Source organism: Rhodnius prolixus, unplaced genomic scaffold (assembly GCF_049639745.1).
Source record: "Rhodnius prolixus isolate KJV_2025 unplaced genomic scaffold, Rpr scaffold_14, whole genome shotgun sequence".
Taxonomy (NCBI): domain Eukaryota; kingdom Metazoa; phylum Arthropoda; class Insecta; order Hemiptera; family Reduviidae; genus Rhodnius; species Rhodnius prolixus.
In genome coordinates this window covers 3,047,059-3,070,228 of record NW_027411594.1, presented here as the reverse complement: position 1 = coordinate 3,070,228, position 23,170 = coordinate 3,047,059, and the positions used below count along the sequence as shown (strand labels likewise).

Here is a 23,170-nt window from a genome sequence, read left to right as displayed (position 1 = left end):
GTTTATCTTTAACGTGGATGGTGGTGACGTCACGTGAGGAGGAATGTTGCCGGGGAAACCTGTCAGTGAATTGCTCGATGTCATGCGCCCTAAAGGAAAAACTACTGATAGCTTGCTCTTCTCGTATTCGTACAATCCATTGTTATTCCTTCAGGCGTACTTTATCCCTAATATATGTAAGAAACAAAATATATCTAGGGGGCTTTGTCATTGATAACTACAAGAATAGAAATGTCAATATACGTATATATATATTTCCAATAACGTACATTTTCTAGGTTCCCAGTAAACCAATTCCAGGTTTCCGTTCTCTCTTCTTTCTTTAACCTTCTTCCGTTCAAGACTTCGATATTTTTTATCAGATAATTGGTTTTCTTAGATATTTTTGTTTAATGTTAAGTATTTAGAAGCAAATATTGCTTATTTACTCTTAAAACTAGTCGGGAGAAAGTTTCGTTATCGAATTGACACTGAAAATATCCGTTTTCAGGTCCTCTGAGTCCAAAATAGTTGATTTTTATCGATCGATTTGTGTAGATTTGTGTATCAGTCGGTAATATATTAGACTAGCTTTACTCAAATCTAAAACAGAAATCTCAGAGAGTTTAAATTGGGTTTCAAGATGTTTCCAACCACCATCCTAACCTAACAGTAAAATTTTTGGAATAAATCAGGCAACTACAGACTAACGGAAAAATAAATTTTCAGTTTTAAATACAAATTGTAAGTTTAAAGAAAATTTAATTACGTACGAGAAAGTCAAGTGGGTTTTTCACGGCAGATTTTGTTTATTTATTAGAAGATTTTCCAACTTAAACTTTTTATGGTGAAGTAAATTGCCAATTTTTTTCAAGCGGGGCTTAACGTCCAACTATCAAGTAGGTGTCGTGGTACAATTTTTTTCTATCAAATAAAAATTAGCCATACGCGGGATTCGAACTTGGGAGCTCAAAACCACGCTCATTACCACTAGAGCGATTTCCTTTTCTAATAATGGATGTCTTCATTTTTGTGGCTTGGTCTTCCTGTACGCTTTAGTTCCATCAAACTCTCCACTTTTTTTCATCCTGTCAATTTGCTAAGAGGTTCTCCGTTACTGAAAGTCTAACCTTCTTCCGTCTATTTGCCAATCGAAGACATTTCTCTGGGGGCCCACTTTGAATAATCGTTCATAGAAGCAATAAGATTAAGGATAGAGCACATAGAACAATGGAGTATAGAAATTTAGCCCACAGGAGCGTCTCGAATTTCAGGTAGAAAACTGAACTGATAGCATCAAAGTATCAGGAAGTTATGGTCAAGTATAAAACTTGAACTGAGCTTCAGTTCAGCTAAATTTTCGTTGAATTAGAATCCCATAAAATGGAAAATTCAATAAGAATGAAAATTGAAAACCGTTAGCCAAAAAAGAAAATGGGAACCTATTCTGTAGGTGGACGTTTATTAATCGTTCGAGTCTTTTTTCTTTTCTTTTTTTCAATTTTCACGATGGGCTGCTGAAAGAAAATTAAAAAGAGATATTGAACAATGAAAGAAAGAAAATATTTTTTAATAATTCGTTTTATATGTTACTTGGAGTGGGGGTAGAGATAAGGACAAGGTTCAATGAGGTATAAAATAGCAAACATTCCTGGGCCTAGCACTGTAGGGTCGCCTGGTTTTCAGTTTGACCCTTCCTTCCTCTGTTAAAACCCTTGTTATATTAAAGAGACCTGATAAGTGTGGTCGCTCGGGATGTACACGGATAGAACAAGAAGAGAGGCTAGATAGAGGCTGTTGTACGATGACAATATAAGTATTCCAGGCTCCCAGAGATATTTTTTTTTCATAAACTGTACGTATATCCAAGCGTCCTCTTCAACAGATCATCCTTCTCACAGTTTATAAGACCAGGAATTCCGGCTGAACTGTGGTCATTTTATCCCAAGTTTGGCTTTTTCCTATTCTTGTAGGTTTGCCTTTTCCATCTGCTTATCCCTTCTTTTCCAGACGGTAAGCACGAGGTTTTCACCTCATTTCTATTATTCACTTTTCCACGAATTGTCGTTTTTTTTTCCCCACAACATAAATGGTATTTTTCCTTTCTGAAGGAATAATGGTAAATTCTTTACGAAAAGTTACAAAAAGAGTTTTTCGGAGTTTAAATTTATATTAACATGTTTCTTTGTAATTGATTCACAAATATAGTTAACCCATGGGTCACATAAGCATGGGTGGAGTGATTATGCTTATCACTTATTGGCTAACACTTAGCATTAGATCTTATGATATGGTACTAAGGAATCTCTGATAGATCAGTTTGTTAGCAACGATTGTTTTGAAAAACCAATGTACTTATACTGTACCCCTACCGAATTAGTTTTAGTGGACCATATTTGCTAGATTCCCTCTTGAGCATTTCTTGGCTCTTTAGAGAAATAAACAAATAGGTCAATTACCCTTGTTAGCACGCCCTGAGGTAGAATGCAATAACGGCTGAACTGGCCAAGAAAGCAACTGTCTTTCACTGGCCAAACTTGTTTTTCCTCCCTATGATGGAACACCCACTATTTCGAATCCCACTTAAGAGAGACGTACAAAGAAAAGCTTCAACGAATTTTACCCTATTAATTTTCTATGAAAATCTTTTGCTGTCGTTTGAAGTTTTTTTTTAAGACAGTTAAAGGAAATCAAATTTTCTGTTCGTACACATATAGGGGAAGCAGTAAGATTCTGTGTAGTTAGATACATATAGGTAAACTTATCAGTGGTGGCTGGAGGCAAAGTGTGGTGGTGGAGGCGGAAGGGCCTTTGTGACTGAGTGGGAGGCGGCAGTGCCCTTCAGTCTGGCCCCGGCCGTCTCAGAGTAAGCACCTCTCACATTTGCCACTCACCCGATCGACCAAATTCACATATCTTTTCTTTTTACTTTTTTTAAATTCCAAATAAACTGAAGAATAAAATATTTTTTTATATTGGCGCGCAATATAAAAGATTATAATATTTTTGTTCTAAAATACGTCATCATTGATGAACTCTTTAATTACAAAGTTTTTACGAAAATAGAAACAAGTTTCGTGATACATTTACGTTTTTTTTAAAAATTTATTTTATAAAACTTTTTATTTTTTCCTTTTTATTGGTTACTTATTTTATAATTTATTAAATGGTGTAATACTCTGGTAGTGCCGTGAGTGAACACGCGGTCAGTATTATTTTTATAATTATTTTTGTAATAGTTCATTTCTAGTTTAGTGATAATTCAATGTTATTTTGTAATTACATTTTTTTGGTCTTTTACTACATTACAAGATTACTACAAATATTAATTTAATAAAAATTTTTGTAACGTGTATACTGAAAACTTTTCTGATTGCGCAACATAAGGATATAAAAAAAGGCTGGAGGTATAATTAATTATTTTCATTAATTTGATTTAAGAATCTTGTATTCCCACTTTATTTAATCGATATAATTATCCTTTTTCTATAATTTTTACCTTTTTTTTTTTTGACATCATCCCCCAAATATTTGCTAAGTTTTTAAATTTTGTTAAATTAAATGTTTCTTGCTTTAAATCTTTTAATAGTAGTTAAAAAAGACTGATTTTTAATCAGAATAATTTTAAAAATTAATTAAAATTTTGTTTATTAATTTAAAGTAATTAATTTTTTAATTTAATCATTCTTTAATAAATTATTTTCTGTTCAAATCGTGGGATTAGGTATTTTTTTGTAATTGTTGATTTTTTAATTGCTGATTTTTTAATTGTTGATTTTTTAATTGTTGATTTTTTAATTGTTGATTTTTTAATTGCTGATTTTTTAATTGTTGATTTTTTAATTGTTGATTTTTTAATTGTTGATTTTTTAATTGCTGATTTTTTAATTGTTGATTTTTTAATTGTTGATTTTTTAATTGTAGATTTTTTAATTATTTCTAACTAGATTAGATAACGTTTTTTAAGGTTCCCACAAATATTTTTAGAAAAAAAAAAAAAAACTATATAAATTGATTCATGTTTATTGTGTAACTTTGTGATTCGTTTTGGTCTGGCCTGGGGGGGGGGGGCAGTTGATTGTAATTTTTGATTCAAATCAAAATTCAAGTTATGGATTGGAATTTTGGTTACTTTTATTTTTTTGAGATTCTCCCCCCCAAAAAAATGGGTCGAACAATTTTCTTAAATCTTAAAAATGGTAATCACCCATATACAAATCTATAATTTTTATTTTGGAATAGATATATATATTTTTTTAAGAGTTCTAGATTAATCTAAGAGATCAATTTGTTTGATCATTTGGACAAGTTCAAGGGTTGGGAGAAGTTATAGCCTTTTTCAACTGATTTTTTTCTCCCACCATATTTAATTATAATAGGCTATCTAAATAAATAAACAAATAAAAATGGAAAAACACTAAATGATATTATTTAAAGAAAAGCGGAAAGTAGAATTGGAGTTAGCCAAATTGTCATTACGCTTGGAAAAACCACCATTTTAAAATTGTTTTCTGTGAGCTGAATAGATTTAAATATATAATCTCCTTCTTTTTCTTTTTTCAAGGATATTTGTTTTCTCTCTCAAACACGATCTATAAGAGAATTTAGAGTCTGTATGTGTGTTCTTGTTAGTGGGAGGATTGGAAATCCCAGGGTGAAATAATCACACAGCATCTTTCTGTGGTTTGGAATAAATATGCCAGTCCTGTACACATGTTTAGTACTTAGTATGACTTATACCCAATTAATAGGGATTGGGTTAAAATTTAACGACACTTTGTGGGAGGCTGAAAATTTAGTGATAAATACATTTCTTATCCTATTTATTTATTTATTAGTTTTATCTTTATTATATACATGGTGCAGTGATTTAAGAAAATGTATAAATATTTATATATTAAATAATAGCTGTCCTTCATTTTTTACAAGATTTATTAATTACAACTGGCCTATCTACGAGGGTCGTTTGAAAAGTCCGTGCAAAAATAAAAACTACTTAATTTTTTGGGGTAAACCTTTTTTATTTTTCAACATAGTCTCCTTTTAGGCTTATACACTTCGTCCAACGCTGCTCTAGTTTGTTGATCCCTTCCGAATAATAGGATTTGTCCAAGTCTGAAAAATAGCCATTCGTTTCTGCAATCACCTCCTCGTTTGAATAAAATCTTTTTCCCGCCAGCCATTTCTTCATATTGGGGAACAAATAGTAGTCCGAGGGAGCCCAGTCTGGAGAATAGGGGGGGATGTGAAACGAGTTGGAACCCTATTTCCATTAATTTTGCGACCACAACTGCTGAGGTGTGAGCTGGTGCGTTGTCGTGATGGAAAAGGACTTTTTTTGTGGGCCAATCGTGGGCGTTTTTCTTGCAGCTCGGTTTTCAAACGGTCCAATAACGATGAATAATATGCACCTGTAATAGTTTTACCCTTTTCCAGATAGTCGATGTGGATTATTCCTTGCGAATCCCAAAAGACAGTCGCCATAATCTTTCCGGCCGAAGGAACGGTCTTCGCCTTTTTTTTGGCGCAGATTCCCCCTTGGTAACCCATTGTTTAGATTGTTCTTTGGTCACAGGAGTGTAGTGATGTATCCATGTTTCATCCACAGTGACGAAACGACGCTTAAAGTCCTGCGGATTCTTCTGGAACAGCTGCAAACCGTCCTTGCAACACTTCACACGATTTCGTTTTTGGTCAAGCGTGAGCAATCGCGGCACCCATCTTGCGGATAGCTTTGTCATGTCCAAATGTTGATGCAAAATATTATGTACCCGTTCATTCGAGATGCCTACAGCACTAGCAATCTCACGCACCTTCACTCTTCTGTCATCCATCACCATATCATGGATTTTATCAATGATTTCTGGAGTAGTAACCTCAACAGGGCGTCCAGAACGTTCAGTGTCACTTGTGCCCATATGGCCACTCCGAAAATTTTGAAACCACTTATAAACTGTTCTAATCGAAGGTGCAGTCACCATAATGTTTATCAAGCTTCTCTTTAGTCTCCTGAGGCGTTTTGCCTTTCATAAAGTAGTGTTTAATCAACACACGAAATTCTTTTTCGTCCATTTTTTGAAAATCACTCGACTTCCTCGATTCAAACGAATGCCAAACACAAAGAAATAGACCGATCTGGCTGAAACTTGGTGTGTGTTCTTCCAAGAGATGCTACTAACTAAACATAACCTCGATACGCGCCAGTGGTGCTATCTCTCTGACTTTGCACGGACTTTTCAAACGACCCTCGTATAAGTGACAGTATGAGTATTATCTACTGCGGTTCATATCTTGGGTAAACAATTTGGCTTTCAGGGCTTAAAAAAAAATAGAGTTGTGCTTTCCTACTTTCTATTATCAACTACAAATATTTAACTGCTAAATTTAATCCAAGAATATCAGACGAGAAAATTGGTTTCCACGTCGCGTAACACACTAAACAAAATTCAAAGAATATTTATTATCCAAGTGAAAGAAAGATTGGGTATTACAAGTAATGCCCTCTCGAACGGGAGCTAAAGGTTAGGCGAAAACAAACCGCTGAAGGTTATTTAGGAAAGTCAGGTTATATTGAATTTAGAATATTGAATTAGTTGGAGCTTTAGATTGGAGAAATAAATTCAAATTGTTGAGTTATATTCATGTTTTTACTTTTACAATTTGTTTTTATAACTAGCAGTGGTTGGTAATTCTTACTGACGATTCTAGCTGTTACTACATCTTACCCACCTGTTTTGGACAGTCCTCTGTCACCTCTAATCATCTACACTTCGAACCTTCCTTCACTTATACGTGCCTAGTTTCTTTTTGCTTGATCCTAGGTTCTTCTACCACCCACTCTTGTTTTGAACACTCTTCTACCCTTTTCTTTGGTAACGTCCGTTGAAGTTTATTTTGTCCCTGACAAGCTAGATGACATTCTTTGGTAGTTTTCTTTCTTACGATGGTATTTCTCACAGTATTGACTCGTAACATCTTTCCTGTATAATTCATTTCCTTTTCTTTGGTACAGTCGATGAAGCAATAGAATATCAAGGCAAACACAGATTTATAAAAACTATTACCTTAGGTTGGGCAAAGATTTCCTCATTCTTTTAGGAAAAACTGTTCAAAGTAGCCTTGAAAACCACCTGCCACATCTATCCTCCGCCTTAAAGCTTTCTCCATTAGTAACGCAGAGAGCAAAAGATGAACTGGTCTCACCAGCACGCATAAAATCATCAGTTTTTATATCTAGTACTACCAAAGCAGAATTCCAGTCGAATACTTACACATTTCCTTACCAGTAACCACAACAGATAGCCTCTGCTGGCCAAGGGCGGTCACTCTTACAGTCTCTACACATCCGGTTTTCTGGATATTCATAATGCACGATCGGTTACAAAGTCTTCTACACAGGCTGTCCCACAATGGGCGACTTGGTTAAAGAAACTTAGGGCTAGATAGATAAAACTTAGCTCCTATTTGATGATGTTTTTTATATAATATAAAAAAAAAATTATTGCACTAAGATCATATTTTTGATTGGATGAAAAAACGTCAGTTTCAGTCATGATATATTTTTATTTTGCCGAGCTTTCGACCTAGGGACTAGAGGTAATCGTCAAGGCTGTGGAACATATTTACAGTGTGCTAACAATAATTACGTGGGTGAATCAAATATGAACCGGACTTTTGCTTTAGAACATTTATTGGTACAGTAAATAAAATTTTGAATACACCTTATTTTTCTATATAATCTCCTCTTTTATTTACACATTTTCCCCTCCAAATCGGACGTTTTTAAATTCCGTTATTAAAGAATGAATCTGGTCGTGTCAGTAGCCAATTGCGCACGTACGTTTCTACACCATCGTCGTCGTCAAAGTGATGACCTCCCAGGGGTGTAATGATGCACCTACATCTCATCACAGGTGACAATGTGCCTCAAGAAAGCATCCCCCTCTGTTCGATATCGTGTCAAAAGTCTTTCACAGACGGCAAGACGGTTTGTTTTATGTTCTTCGTCTAGAGGCGAGGAACCCACCTTGCTGACACTTTTCAGTAACCCAAATCATCTGAAATGATTGATTAGGCACTCCCGTACGATGTTCCAACGTGTGCAGCAATTTCCCATATTGTAAGGCCAGTGGTCTCCTTCAATCATCTCACGGATCGCAAGAATATTCGCGTCACTGGTACTTGTCCGAGGTCGGCGTGCATGGGTGTCATTTTGCACTGACTCTCGGCCATCGGAAAATTTTTTGTGCCAATCGTAGACTTGGGTCCTTGAAAACTTTTTTTCAGCAAACTGTGCAGTTGGTCGACGCAAAATTTCGGGAGGTTTTACGCCCTTCCGGGACAAACATTTAATAATAATGCGTTGCTCAACAGACATGTGTACCTCTTATTCAGACATGGCGCTACTAACAGCCAAACTGCTCAGGCGAGCAGGACCGAGTTACTCCGCTCCTCTTTACATCCCCAAATTACACATATTATGACGTCAAGTTACTCACTTCACCATGACAATGACAAAAGTCCGGTTAATATTTGATTCACCCACGTATATTAAAATGAATATGTATAATGTAACGAAATTTATAAATATGAATATATTGGTTTCGTGACCGTAATTTGTTAAACTTAGGATGGATGATTTGCGAGGAATCGGTCAAATAAAACAACTGGTCTCTTTGCCAACGTTTCGACAAATATATTGTCCTCTACAGGACAATATATTTGTCGCATAGCCACGCCCTGAAGAGGACAATATATTTGTCGAAACGTTGGCAAAGAGACGAGTCGTTTTATTTGACCGATTCCTCGCAAATCATCCATCCTAAGTTTAGAAATTTATAAAATTATTTTGTTAATTTATAATATAATAGTTTACATCATTAAAGGATTGGTGGGTCTTCTGTCTTGCCTGTTCATATCACTGAGTGTGATCGGTCTGTGTGTGATATTATGTGTTTGGTTGTGAGGAAGTCAGTGTTGCCAATTGTCAAGTATTTTGCAGTAAGTTGGCGTATATAAGTTGTTTAAATTGTTCGTGTCAGTTTTGAAATTTAAACTCTTTTCTATCTTTGTTAAGTATATCAATGAACAGTAATCATATTTTTTTTTGTAAAGTAAGGACATATTTTGCAACAAATTTTTTATGTTTTAGCAAATATTTTTGATTCGAGACTGTGTTTAATGTTTTTCTTTTTTTTTGCAAATGTGTGCTACAGTTTACAAAGAGAATGTAAACTTGCTTGGCTTCTTTTTCTCAGTGTGAGTATTGTTTGTATAGTTAGACTGGGATACCTTCAGCGCTGGCACATTTACTCATAAAAAGTAATACAACTATATGTTTACTTAGGGTAATCTAAATATTTATAAAAGAGGTAAAATAAGGAATTTTTTTCTCTAAATAAAACTCTTTCGGTAGGAGAAATGTTTGTAAAGATGTTGCTACTCAATCTTTTGAAATCATCTTTACCAGACGTTACAAGAGGACGGTTAATATCAAAGTTGTTTCTTTTGTTTATACTTTATGTTTCTGAAGTGCATATATGTGTTGGAAACGCTGTTTGGATATTATTTCTTGGCTGATATATTTTCAGAATTGAAAATTTGGTACAAAAATATAATCTTTTCAGCTTTTACTGATTTTGAGAGTCCTGTACTTTAAAAAAATTAATACTTTTGAGTTCACGCGTTTTTGAATGGGTGAATCCATCACTTGATCACTGCTTGGGGCTATTTGGAAGGTATTACGAGTAGGAATAGGAATCACTTCTTCTGGTTCTATCCCAGATTCTACAATTTCTTAAGGAACCTTTTAGAGACGCTTCAGAATGATCAATTTTATATTGGCACCGCTTTTCTTGAGCGTGTTGAAAGCAGCTCTACTTTGCTCAAAGTTGACCAAATTCTAGAATTGAGAATTTTTGGGGAAAACTGAAGCCAATTTCTTGTGTTTAAATGACTCCAAAGACCACTTGTGAGTCAAGATAATTCTCAATTCTTACTAGTTCTCTAGGGCTGTAATGGTTCTTTAAGGCCACTACAGCTTTCCACTCATCTGTATCCCTTGCCTAGTTCTCCATCTATGCAAAACAAAAAGGGTTTTTTGAATCCTTTAAACTAAGGGTTCTTCTTATCCTTTTAACATTTTAGCTAGGGAGACTGCTTTTTCTGTGACCTCTCCATTCGGTGCAAATCTCCCACAGCCTTCGCAATCTACTACATGTTTTCTGTTTGTTTTGTTTTCGTACGACTTCTCAATTTGTCTAAACTGTACGAGGCACATCTTAGAGGTCCCAAGAAAGACACTCTGCACATCCTTTGTTCGTTTTTTTTTTTTTAGCACTACAGCCCTTGAAGAGCCCTGGCCTCTACAGTAATTTTCCTCCATTCCTCTCTCTCTCTCGCCTTTTGGCGCCATCTCCTTACTCCCTATAGCCGCATATCCTCCTCTATCTCATCCTGGCATCTTCTTCTCGGCCTGCCCACCTTACGTCTGCCTTCGGGTCGGCCCAAGAACAGCTTCTGCACACTTCTCTCATTGACCATTCTCACAACGTGCCCTGCCCAGTCCAGCCTTTTCCCCTTCACTTCCCCTACCAGATCCGGTGACACGTACAGCTGCTGCAGTTCAGAATTTTTCCTAATCTGCCATGTCCCATTTATCTGTTTTGCTCCGAAAATCCTCCGCAAAATTTTACGTTCCCATATTCGGAGCATATTACATTCACTTTTGTTTAAAATCCACGTTTCACATGCATAGGTAACAACAGGACGTATAACTGTTTTATAAATTCTGATTTTATGATACCACTACAGAGGGTCGGTTGCCACATCTATTATCATATCTGGAGGACAGCATATATTTCGTTTTATCGTAATTCAGCTGTAAACCCACCGCTTTGGCACCTTTTTCTAACTGGTCATAACTTTCCTCTAACGCTCTAAATGTTCTGCAAACCAGCACCACATCGTCAGCGTACGCCAAATACTGCATTGACCTCGAAAAAATTGTACCATTTGGGTTTACATCAACGCTGCGAATTACTCTCTCCAACGTAAGGTTGAATAAAATCGTGGACAACACATCCCCTTGCCTCAGTCCTCTGCTGATACTAAATACGTCCTTTGTTCGTTCGCTTTTGGTTAATACTGATTCTTCTAAAAACCCATTGATTACCAAAAAAAAAAAAATCAAGCGCAAAGTTTTTGCTGAACTGTACTTTTACTGCTTGGGACAATCATTTACTTTTAAACTTTGGTTGAAGTGCCCGAAAACCACCTGTTACCGAGTTTCAATTCTCTAATTTTAATTAAACTCATAAACTTATTTGTAATTGAATCGTTTTTCAAAAAGAATTGATATTCAGGATTTAGTAGGATTTGCTTCAACGTGGCCACACTTCTCTAAAAGTAGTTTTGAAGTACAAAGTAGGGTTTTTACTTCCGAACAAGAATATTAAAAAGTATTTTCCAAAATTCTAAATTTGATTCTCCAGAAAAAATGCGCAGAATTGTTTACTCTTTTCATTCTCATTTTAGACTCCTCCGATACATGTAACCTTTTACACGTTATTTATAGATTACCACTTTTGTGCTTCATGTTTGCAGAATTCGATTCAATTTAACCAATTTTCTTTAGAGCGTCATGTGACAGTGATTGCTCGTCGTATTACTGGAGCTGATTATTCTAACAGCTGTCAGTTAAATGAGGTTGAATCGGATTACTAAGTAAAAATAAACCTTAAAGTTCACTTCTACAAATGGTTTCTGAAAACATAAGAGTTTTCCTTCTTCAACAAAAAGATAAGAAAAATCTTCTTTTCTCAAACGTAATGGGGATATACAATATTGTAAACAAAATCAACTTATACTTTGTTATCTATTGGAAAATAAAATAAAATATCAAAATGGCTCTAAGAAGATATATTTGCTAAGAATATATAATTAATGTAGATTATTGTTCATCGTTTTTGGTGATTAATCCGAAAGGAAGATAGATTATTTCCAATTTCTGACATATTTATGGCCAAGCTTTCGACCCAAGGACTAGATCATCATCTTCAGGGCTTATTCTATTAACAATTATAATAACTTTTAACATCTAAGATTGGTTTGTTTTCTATCCTGAGATTCTTTACAAAACTTGGCGGGAGTAGATTCCCTGTGAACAGGCCTTTTCCTACAGTGTACGGTCCTAACTCCTGGGTATTTTTCTGTGCGCTTAAATGTATAGTTGAAATGAAGACTGAAGTTCATTCTTCATACCAGATTTACCTCCTGTTTTAATGGATAGTTCACATTCTAGGCAAGTCGCACCCATGTATTCCCATAAATTTCGGGCATATTCATAGATTTATTTGCTTTTTCATCTTATCATTTGGGATTCAGTAAGTCTGTTGACGTCAGATTTTTATAATTTAGTCCTGTGTTATTGACAAAGGTCAAAAAAATGACGATAATAAAAACTAAATGAATAAATATTTATGGTTCCTTTATTTTTTTAAATTTTAACATTGAGATAATTTATTATCTACTCAATTATAATATTTTTAATTATGATTAAAAAACTAATTAAGCAAATAATATCTAATTATTTATAGTTCATTTAATATTTGTTAAAATATGATTGAGAATTAATAATAGTTTATTTTTATTTCTTTAAATTTTTATTTATCAATTATCATTCTATATTTTACCATTATTTGCTAATTAGTTATTAATTATTAATTCCCATTGAATCGAAAAACATATGAATGATTTTTATGAATCATCTTATGAATTCAAACAACCTAATGAGAAGTTTTCTTAATGGAAAGAATAACCTTTCATTGTTGATTTATTCTAGATCAGTGGTTCTCAACCTTTCTAATGCCGTGACCCCGCAATACAGTTCCTCATGTTGCGGTGACCCCAAACCAAAAATAATTTTGGTGGCTACTTCATAACTGTAATTTTGCTACAGTTATGATTCGGAATGTAAATACCTGATATGCATTATGTATTCTCATTGCTACAAATCAAACATAATTTAAACATGGTGATTAATCACAAAAACAATATTTAATTATATATTGAGAAATATTTATTACTAATTCCTATAAATAACATTAACGGCCGTAACGACGTGCGTTCCAGCTGAATAGCGCTGCTGCAGACGGTAGCGCGGCTTCAGCCATCGGAAATATGTATTTTCCAATGGCTTTAGCCGACCTCTGTGTTTTGGTCGTTCGACCCCCGCCGGGGTCGCAACCCACAGGTTGAGAACCGCTGGTCTAGAAGAATTTCTAGACAAAAGATGGATCTAGCTTTGTAGCCAATCATGATTCTATTACATTGTCGGTAAATAAGTTTGGTATTATCATTACTTAAATCTGTGTGGTCTGTACTATGTAAGGGTGTTGTTTAGTTTGTCTGTTAAATCTTGTTGGTAGAGGTTTTATGGTTTTGAGGAAGTCAAATATTATTTCTATGTGGCTGGGTGTTATTTGTGTAGCAGTTTGGTGATAGGGCAGTCCTAAGTCAGGAATCAGTAAAAAAATGTGCTTTAATAGTGAGGGGCTAACCGCACAATTGGCGTTGTTGGTAGGGGTTAACGTTTCATCAGATATCCTTGGGTAGTTCGGAGGCGGCTAGATCGAAAAGAGAAGCTCCATCTATTCATTGGAGACATCGATTTTGATTATTCTTAACTTATCTCGCATTTCGCACTGCTACGATGAGTTGGAGTGGCTTTTTCCTGTCTATCGACGCCAATATTTTTTGGCTTCTTTCCTTTTTCAAGTCATCCAGTCTCAAAGGCCTTCCTATATTTTTCAACTCCTTAAGTTTAAAGCCTCGATACATTCCCGTAATACCAGATCTCGCTCATCTGATCTCTACATTCCCTCTTACCGTAACTCATCCTTTGACAAATCCTTCCTAATACGTGCTACCTCTCTCTGGATCTCCTTACCATCATCTGTCCGCCATGCTCCTACCCTTTCTATCTTTAAATCCCGTCTATTCAGTTATCTCCTTTCTATCCAGCTTCCTCCGAAATTCTAATTGTTTTAATTTATTTCCTTAATTTCTGCTGTTATTTTTATTTTCACTTTTTGTAAATATTTATTTATTTATTTTCTTTTAATCACAGGCCAAACTATTAAGGCCTCTATTTGTACCTGTGTTTATTCTTAGGGGACAATTGTCCCAGAATAATAAATTTCTTTTCTATTCTATTCTATCAGTGATGAATTTCCATCTCGCACACAATTTCTCCGCTATTTGTCGATGTAGTCCGATACCGGAACCTCCCGGAAAGGAATAACTTCAGCAGCAGCTCTTCTATCTGAGAGAAGAATTAAACATATTTTAATATAACTCTTAGATGAAACAAATCTAGATAGATGATCTGGAAAGTGAGACAGTCGTGGAATCGAAAGATCATTGTTTGAGATCATCATGCAAGAAAATCGTGTAAGGACATCGTATGAGATTTCTTTTCAAATTGATCACAAAACTGGCTCAAATTTTGCAATCATGGGAAACCACTGCAATTATTCTTTCTTAGAAAATTTGATAATAATTACGATTGATAATAATTCCTAGAATTTTGTAACAAAACTGGTTCAGATGATAATAGCAGATGTTTTTTTTGTTCTGCAGATAAGATATTTGAAAGCGGCAGACTTGTTGACGCCTTGACGTAATTGCACTATTAATATATATGACTGTTTTTTTAATTTTTTTCAAAAAACAAAAAAATATCTCCCACTCATTATTTAAATAAGAAATTACTTTCAGCGATGTATAAAATAGGAATAGATAACCGTTAGCGGATGCCCCCTCCAACAATGATATAATCATTGTATAAGCTGATAACCAAAATCTCTTATATGTCCTGATTTAAATTATTATTCAGTATGCAACAGAACCAGCGTTTTTTTTTTTTTTTTTTCAAGAAGAAATGAAGTTGAATTTAAATATCATATCTTTCAAATGTAGAAGTGATATTTTATCATTAAAGATTTCTTACTTTTAAATATTTAAAGTGCCAACACTGTAAAGCATCATGGGAATAAATGCTAGAGAATTTTTGCAACTTTACATTTGCGAATCAGGTAAGCTGTGACAATAATTAATTGTACTGAGTCCACACCAACGTAAATTATTGGCTAACATAAATTCAATAGTTTTTCTTTTATGAATTTAGTTTCTGATAATTTTTTTTTTTTTTTTATTATCCTTTTAATGAAATTTACACCTGTACCTACAGGTACAATAGGTAAATGCGATGAATATATGTGGATAGCGTGGCAGACGTGAATGACGGTCATCCATTGATGGCCGCCGTTAGTCACCCAGTTGGTCACGGGGCCAACGGCGCCTCAGCCGTCTTCGAGGATTGGAGGGTAGCGTAGTTGTAGACAGGTTTGCAGCTAAAGGGTTGGGATGCAGTGAGAGTTTTTGGTGAAAATTTTTGTATCGAATTTTGGCAAGTTCGGAGATAAGTGGAATTTGGAGATCTGTATGTATAGTGTGGTTAACCTTTCTTAGTAGCTTCAAAAACTGATAAAAAGAAGGGTATTTTCCAGAACAGCACCAGATATTCCCGACTGATTCCATTGAAAATACAGGGTATTCAATTTCTTCTAAAGAAAAAAAAGTCACCTAAATCGGTCTAAATGAGTAAAGTAATCGCCAATTTTTTCAGGCGGGGCTTAACGTCCAACTACCACAATTAGGTGTCATGGACGGAGGCGACTAGCAATCATACTTTACTGTAAATTTCTCTTATTAACCATTAAATAAAATCCAAGGCCTAAGACCGGAGAATCGAACCCAGTAACACAATGCATACTAGCTTTGCAGGTCTCGCCTCTAACCGCTCAGCTAATAGAGCGGCTTAAATCGATCTAAATTTAAGTAGCAGACATCCCAGACTGGAACCTTATCCAAAAATTTACTATTTCGTGTTCGATCACAATCTCTGTCTCTTGAAATAAATCTTCGACATGGGGAGAGATCCGAAGAAATATGGCAGGGAATGGACTAGCCTCTCCTTCTGGAACCAAAGCAACTCACTGGGTTATGGATTCTTTTTCAAATTGATAAGAAATTTTCTCTACCATATCCAAGCTTCACATATTTTCATTTCTGCCCAAATAAGGAAGCTTGACGTACTTTTTTCTCCTACAACACTTTCGTACTAGTGTAATTCTCTTTGAGAGAGCGAACATATTAATTATGTAAGTAACTATATTTCGATACTCTATCCGATAATAATTGTCGATAATCGCTGGTGTTGACTCAATAATTTTTAAGTATGATTAAAATATATATATATATACAAAAAAAATTATTTTCTCATTATTTTAGGCTGAGGAAACAGAATAATAAAGTTAAAATAAGAACTTAAAAACATGAACTTAAAGCTCAGCTGGCTATTGTCCTGGTTGTTTATACTCCCGGTAGTACAGCCCATACAAACAACCAACATCGTTACCACTAAACAAGAAGATGAAGTTGATTCAAAATTAAATCAAATGATATTTAGCAAACCATTTATTTATTTAAGAAGATTATTTTTCCATCATCCTATTAATTATTTAAAAGATGTATTTTTACTAAACAAAAAAGTTTCTGAAGATACTAATTGTTCTAATTTTGTTTACGAAACTGAATACAACATGTTGGACACTTTAGTTAGAGAATTATTGAACAACATGTACGTGAACACTTTTGGTCGTACTAGCCATGAAATTGGTGGATGTAAGAAAGTACAAAATTGGATAGAAAAATTGATAAATATTTTTAGAACACAAACGTGCAATAATGTTTTCGTTAGTAATAAATTGTTAGATGTAATCACAGTTTTATGTAAACAAACTAATAATCAAATTGAATATGCATTGGAAACATTTAGAGATGCAATGAAACCAGTTGAAATATTGGCCAATGAGTGTACGTTGGATATAATTAACGGTGATTACATCAGCGCTAAAAGAAAATTAAGTTTGATTTCTGGTGATGATAGTATACGCTATATTGTTGAACAAACTTACAGACATTGTTGTAAAAATAAGTTAGAAAATCATTTTAATAAAATTTTAAATTTTTTCAATTTAATTGGCAACGCGAGGAAATGTTTTATCGCTTATAAATTCCTATTTGAACAACTTGAAAATACCATTGATATTGATGTATGGGATATTTATCATTTATATGATAATTCGAGTAGAATTATCAATTATACAACATATCCGGAAATAAAACCGGAAGCCACAAGTTTTCATCGAAAACTACGAAATAAATTAATCCTTTTTGTATGCGAAGAATTATGGTTAAACTATGTTGGAAAAAATGAAAATACGCAAATTTTACACGAAGCTAATGTTTTAATTACCATCTATAGAAATTATAAGGATATCTATTTTGATGGTTTTAAATTGTTTCTGGAGAAAAATCTGGAAATTGGTTCGAGAAATGTTACAGAATTAATGGAATTCGCTAGAAGTAGAAATTTCTATGGGGAAAAAATCCTAGGCTTCAAAGCTATATTTGAAGTTATGGAATTAGATGACAACGAGATATTTTCATTGGCTCTTCACCTGAAGTATCTATCCATTGTTGGTACTAAATCTAGTCAAAAAGAGAGATTGGCCGAAATCAAAGAGAGACTACCAATTAGTATTAAAAATTTATTGTTTGCCGAAAGTGTTTGTATTAAAAATGTTGGTCACAATCAATATCTTCTTGTGAATGACAGTCTATTGAATAATGATCACTCATTGGATAGCTCATTCACAATCGTACAACACAATAAAATCGAAAATTCATTGTGGACAATCAATTGTTCTAGTAATTACAATTGTGATAATCAGTTTTACATAAATAATGAATTCTTTCATAATTATCTGCTAACAACTAATTGTAAAAAAATGAATGATTGTAAAATTGTAGCAAAAAAATTAATTAAATTTACAAATAATTATTTGTGGAAAGTGGAACCATTTACAAATTATTTGTATATTAAAAACGTTGGACAGAATGGATATATTTATGTTAATGATTATAATGATGTTTCTATTAGTGAAGCTGGACGTAGTCGAATAACTGTAAAGAATTATATGTGGTACGTTGAAGATTGTAGTAATTTTTATGGTGATTTGAGAAAATTTAATAAATCTTTATAAAGAGTCTCGCAGTAGAAAAGGGAAAGATACCTGTCCTACAACTGTTTTGGCTTTTGGCTATATCAGTTATCTACTTATTAAACGGGGAAATTCATTACATTCGGTGTTCTCTGGTTACAGACAACACTGTCCATCACCGGATAGTGAGCTGTACAAGAAGCTCCCTAGGAAGAGAAAGTCTAATAGCCTAGCAGATTGGTTTCTATCCCGGGATTCCTGCGTGAAAATCACTAAGTTAATCTCCCCCACCCACGTGTCTGTTTTTACCACATTTTTCTCTGGTACTTTACCTAAAGAAAATACTCTTTATTTCACTTTTCAGAAATGATTATTATATTTGTAAAGATCATTTTGAACTTAAATTATTATTTGTTCATGTAAATATGTAGAATTGGACTAAAAGAAATGAATAATTTAATCATAAGCTAATTATGTAATTTTTAATAAAAAGAAATTTATATATTTATAATGTGTAAATAAGGTATATGCAAAAAATAATAATTTCTTGTAAATAAAAATGATATAATAAGTGATTGATTCCATTTTTTATTTGATTATTCAATGTTCAATCAGTTTTGAGATATAAAAACAATTTAAAATTACAAAGTTCAATTTTATTATTAGAGAATGTATTGATTTCAAATATCTTTCAATTAGTTTTTGAATTGCAAGACAATAAATTATAGAGTTGTTCACTGCACAAAGTGATTCTACTCCACTTTTTCTTTTTTTTTGAAATAACTTAAATTTAAGTATCAAAGCAATTGGTTCTCTCACAGCTTTTTATATTTATAATAAATTTACCGAAATAATAAAGATTAACACCATTAATCAGCCAACAAATTTTGGCCATTTAAATAATAAATAATTTATTTGAGTAGCCATTTTGATTAACTCAGTACTCAAATGTGAATCGTTGCAATAATTCAACTCAAGTTCAGTAGCAGGTGCTAAATGATAGCGGTAAATTTATACTTTAAACGGAATAATATAAAAAAACAGTGTACATTATTTCATCGCATTTCTCTATTTTTTTGGTCTCATGGAGTTTATCAAGTTACGCCTTTTGGTGAGAAGTTCTAATAATGTTTTACTGGCTGTGATTTAAAACAAAAATTGATTTAATTTCAGAAGATATCTTTCTTAGTACTGAAACACTTTTCTTTTCTTGAATTGTCTATTTTTGGACAGGGCAAAGATAGATTATAGGCTGAGGAAAATGGAGCAAAAACTAACAGCTTAGAAGTTGGTTTACATTAAATTGTTTCTGGAGTCAATAGAAGATCGGACTGGATAAAAAAGGAAGCTGCGTCAAGTTTCCCAACTGAATGTTGTTGTTCGATTTTTTTTTTAAATTTAAAGTATACTTACATATATAAGTCTTTTGTTGTCCAGAGTGAGTTTTGATCTGTTGTCGAGTAGTCTTTTCAGTTGTCGGAAGCGTCTGTTGAGTTCTGTTCTCTTAAGTCGAGTATGAGGGTTCCATGTGAGTCTTCTGTCAAGGTAAAGCCCAAGGTAGCGGACTACGTTGACAGCTGGTAAAGGAATAAGATTGTAAAAGACAGGAGGAAGAGTGATGCGTCGAAGAATGAAAGTAATGTTTTGAGATTTTGTTTCGTTCAGTTTGATAGCCCAATTTTTCTAAGGAGGTGAGATGAGACTGAAGGTTTCTATGAGCTATTATTGGGTCCTTGTCAGTAGATAAGATGGCAGTATCGTCAGCATAGGTGAGAAGAGTAGTTTGAGGATGAGTAGTTATGTCTGAGGAGTAGATTGTGTACAGAATGGGGCCTAGTATGCTGCCTTGCGGAACTCCAACGTCAGCATGGCTGAATGGAGAAAGAATAGTTCCTACCTTCACTCTAAAATGTCTGTCAGTCAAGTACGATTTCAAGATGAGGAAATAGGTGGCTGGAAGGATAGTCTTAAGCTTCCAGAGAAGTCACTAAAATTAATTATTTTTTTGGTTTTTTACAAAAGAAAATGTTGTGCCCATAATTTTCATTTTTAAGTGAAATTTAGACGTCACTTTTCATTAGTGATCCCAAATCGATGTTACCAATATAATGCAATAATTCTAACCGAAAACTTACTAGATACTGTAGCTTATCAGCATATTTCGATTTTTTTTTACTAACTTTCCTACAAAGGAAACTGTTCAAATGTAACTCTGACAGTTGTGGCAGTGCGGGCTGGTGGAAAATTCACTAATGAACATAGAGTTTTGAAACTGACCATAGAACTAAATTTCCACAGTACTCACAGGAAGCTGAACCAAGTAATGAGATAGTTTTGCTTGAAAAATGAAAGGAAACAAAAACAATAGTCGAATGTGCGAAGTTCCTGTTTTTAAGTTAAGTGTGTAAATTGTGTTGCTAGGCAATAAAACTGTTGCGAACATTTTTATGGCAATTCTCATTCGGCAATTTCCGCTATGATTGCTTGAGATTGTCCGCAGTTTGTGGTGAAAAAATAGTTCGAGGCTAGTAAACATCTGAGGGCATTGGTGGCCTAGTTTTCAGTGCACACTGACTTCCGGGCTAACTAATTAAGTTCTAATTCCGTAGATCGGTTAATTGAAAATCTAATCGATTACAAAACTTTTTAACTTATTTCTGGTATTAGGCAAAGAGGAAATAAAAAAAAGTTGAGGCAAATATTTCCATTTGTTAGTAACATAATTTTGAAAAGAATTAGTCAAAATAAACCTTTGATGTAAATTATATAAACGAATTCCGAAATTGTCACGCCAATATGGACATCAATGGTTTTTTATATATTTTTTACGCACGTTCTTGACAACCTAGTTAAATAAAAGTTATATTTTGCATTTCAAAGTCCTGTCAAATCATGTTACAATATCGTTCTCATCTACTACATATCGAACAACATCACCTTTAACATTCTGTTTTAATGTTCAACCATTCTACAAAGGCATTAAATTATACAGTCGCATAAATCGATTTATTTTGTAGCTGATAAGCTACAGTTTCTAGTAAGTTTTCGGTTAGAATTATTGCATTATATTGGTAACATCGATATGGGATCACTAATGAAAAGTGAAGTCTAAATTTCACTTAAAAATGAAAATTATGGGCACAACATTTTCTTTTGTAAAAAACCAAAAAAATAATTAATTTTAGTGACTTCTCTGGAAGCTCAAGACTATCCTTCCAGCCACCTATTTCCTCATCTTGAAATCGTACTTGACTGACAGACATTTTAGAGTGAAGGTAGGAACTATTCTTTCTCCATTCAACCATGCTGACGTTGGAGTTCCGCAAGGTAACATACTAGGCCCCATTCTGTACACAATCTACTCCTCAGACATACCTACTCATCCTCAAACTACTCTTCTCACCTGTGCTGACGATACTGCCATCTTATCTACTGACAAAGACCCAATAATAGCTCATAGAAACCTTCAGTCTCATCTCACCTCCTTAGAAAAATGGGCTATCAAACTGAACGAAACAAAATCTCAAAACATTACTTTCATTCTTCGACGCATCACTCTTCCTCCTGTCTTTTACAATCTTATTCCTTTACCAGCTGTCAACGTAGTCCGCTACCTTGGGCTTTACCTTGACAGAAGACTCACATGGAACCCTCATACTCGACTTAAGAGAACAGAACTCAACAGACGCTTCCGACAACTGAAAAGACTACTCGACAACAGATCAAAACTCACTCTGGACAACAAAAGCCTTATATATGTAAGTATACTAAAGCCAGTCTGGGCTTATGGCATCGAACTGTGGGGTTCAACCAAACGCTCAAATCTTGCAAAGGATCCAGTCCTTGCAATCTAAAATTCTTCCCTCTATAGTAAACGCTCCTTTCTACGTCACCAATCAAACCATTCACACAGACTTGAACATTCCTTTCGTCACACAAGTTGCAAAAACACGTTACAGAAATTTCCATCTTAACATACAAACACATCACAATCCACTGGTACAACATCTATCTTCAAGAACATTTCCAGACAACACTTCCAGACGTCTTAAAAGACAGTGGCCTCGCGATCTCCTCTCTGATGAAGAGAGTCAGTAGAAAGTAAAATGTTTTTGGAGTGTTACCACTGGGTAACTTCTCCACTCTGTTATTCTGTTATATATTGTTATCATTGTTGCTTATAACGCAAAATGCGTCAATTGTAACTAAATACATAAATGATTAAAAAAAAAAAAAAAAAAAATTAGTGAGACGTAAATATCAATATTTCTTATTTTTCAGAGAATTTCTGGCCCGTATTTATTTAATATTGGTCCAGATAGAATAGCAACAGACTTTGAACCTTCCTAACTGAATCCAAGATATTTTGAAATCATTTGCAATGTAAATATAGTTTAGTTTAGAGTGTGGAGGGCCAAACTGGTGAGAGGCTGTGCCTCCCCACCCACCGTGCTGTTGCCATAGAATTTCTCTGACAACTGTGATCTTTGGCTGGACATGTTTTATATACAGATTCTAGACAGAAATCTTTCTCCTTAGATCTTATGTATTTTTCATTTATTTGCAGTAGAATTCTTATTAGTCATTCAACAGCCGGATTTTTCATTAATTTCCCTTTACGAATTTCATTTTAACAGCTGGTGTAATAACGCACAAAATTTTGCTTCTAAATTCCACGGAACATACTCGTATTCATTTTTGTTAATATTTTATTTGGTTTGTAAACCTGAACATTATGCTGAACTGAGCGTTTACGAGTAGAGGGAGTCTTACCCCTAACTGCTGGAAAAATCAATTTTATTAAATAAATAAATATTTTCCTTCGACCGGAAGTACCAATAATTTATCATTTATTACTGAAAACAATTCACAGGAAAATCGTGTTTCATTCATACAGTTGGGTTGTCGGGGTTGAGGCCATCTGAATTGGAAGATAACAAAAAAAGGAATCAAAATGATAAGAAATGGTTTCATTAAGATCCGTTTCTTGAATCCTTATCACAGCATCCTTTCATTACTATTTATTCGCAAACTAATCTGTTTCTCTGTTTTTGTTTCAGGTG

The 23,170-nt window shown here is 34.1% G+C and overlaps 2 protein-coding genes across 4 annotated transcripts in view; both read left to right on the top strand.

The window, feature by feature from the left end:
- Positions 1 to 23,170, top strand: part of LOC141451657 (uncharacterized) — a 618,152-nt gene that overhangs the window by 69,385 nt on the left and 525,597 nt on the right. The window contains exon 1 of one of the 3 annotated variants that reach the window (XM_074123122.1): positions 2,836 to 3,184. The exons of 1 other annotated variant lie outside the window; for it this stretch is intronic. The gene's annotated coding sequence lies outside the window, so the exon portion shown is untranslated. Of the gene's footprint in view, positions 1 to 2,835; positions 3,185 to 3,236; positions 3,387 to 23,170 lie in introns of those variants that run through there. One more of the 3 variants, XM_074123123.1, reaches the window with a different exon arrangement.
- On the top strand, positions 14,849 to 18,682 carry LOC141451655 (uncharacterized). The gene is made up of 2 exons (XM_074123114.1): positions 14,849 to 15,074; positions 16,333 to 18,682. Exon 2 carries the CDS (start codon positions 16,377 to 16,379, stop codon positions 18,147 to 18,149), a length of 1,773 nt encoding a protein of 590 aa, XP_073979215.1. The 5' UTR covers positions 14,849 to 15,074; positions 16,333 to 16,376; the 3' UTR covers positions 18,150 to 18,682.

Bases quoted from the DNA above. Each gene is read 5' to 3' on its own strand.
- LOC141451655 (XM_074123114.1), top strand. From the start codon at position 16,377: ATGAACTTAAAGCTCAGCTGGCTATTGTCCTGGTTGTTTATACTCCCG.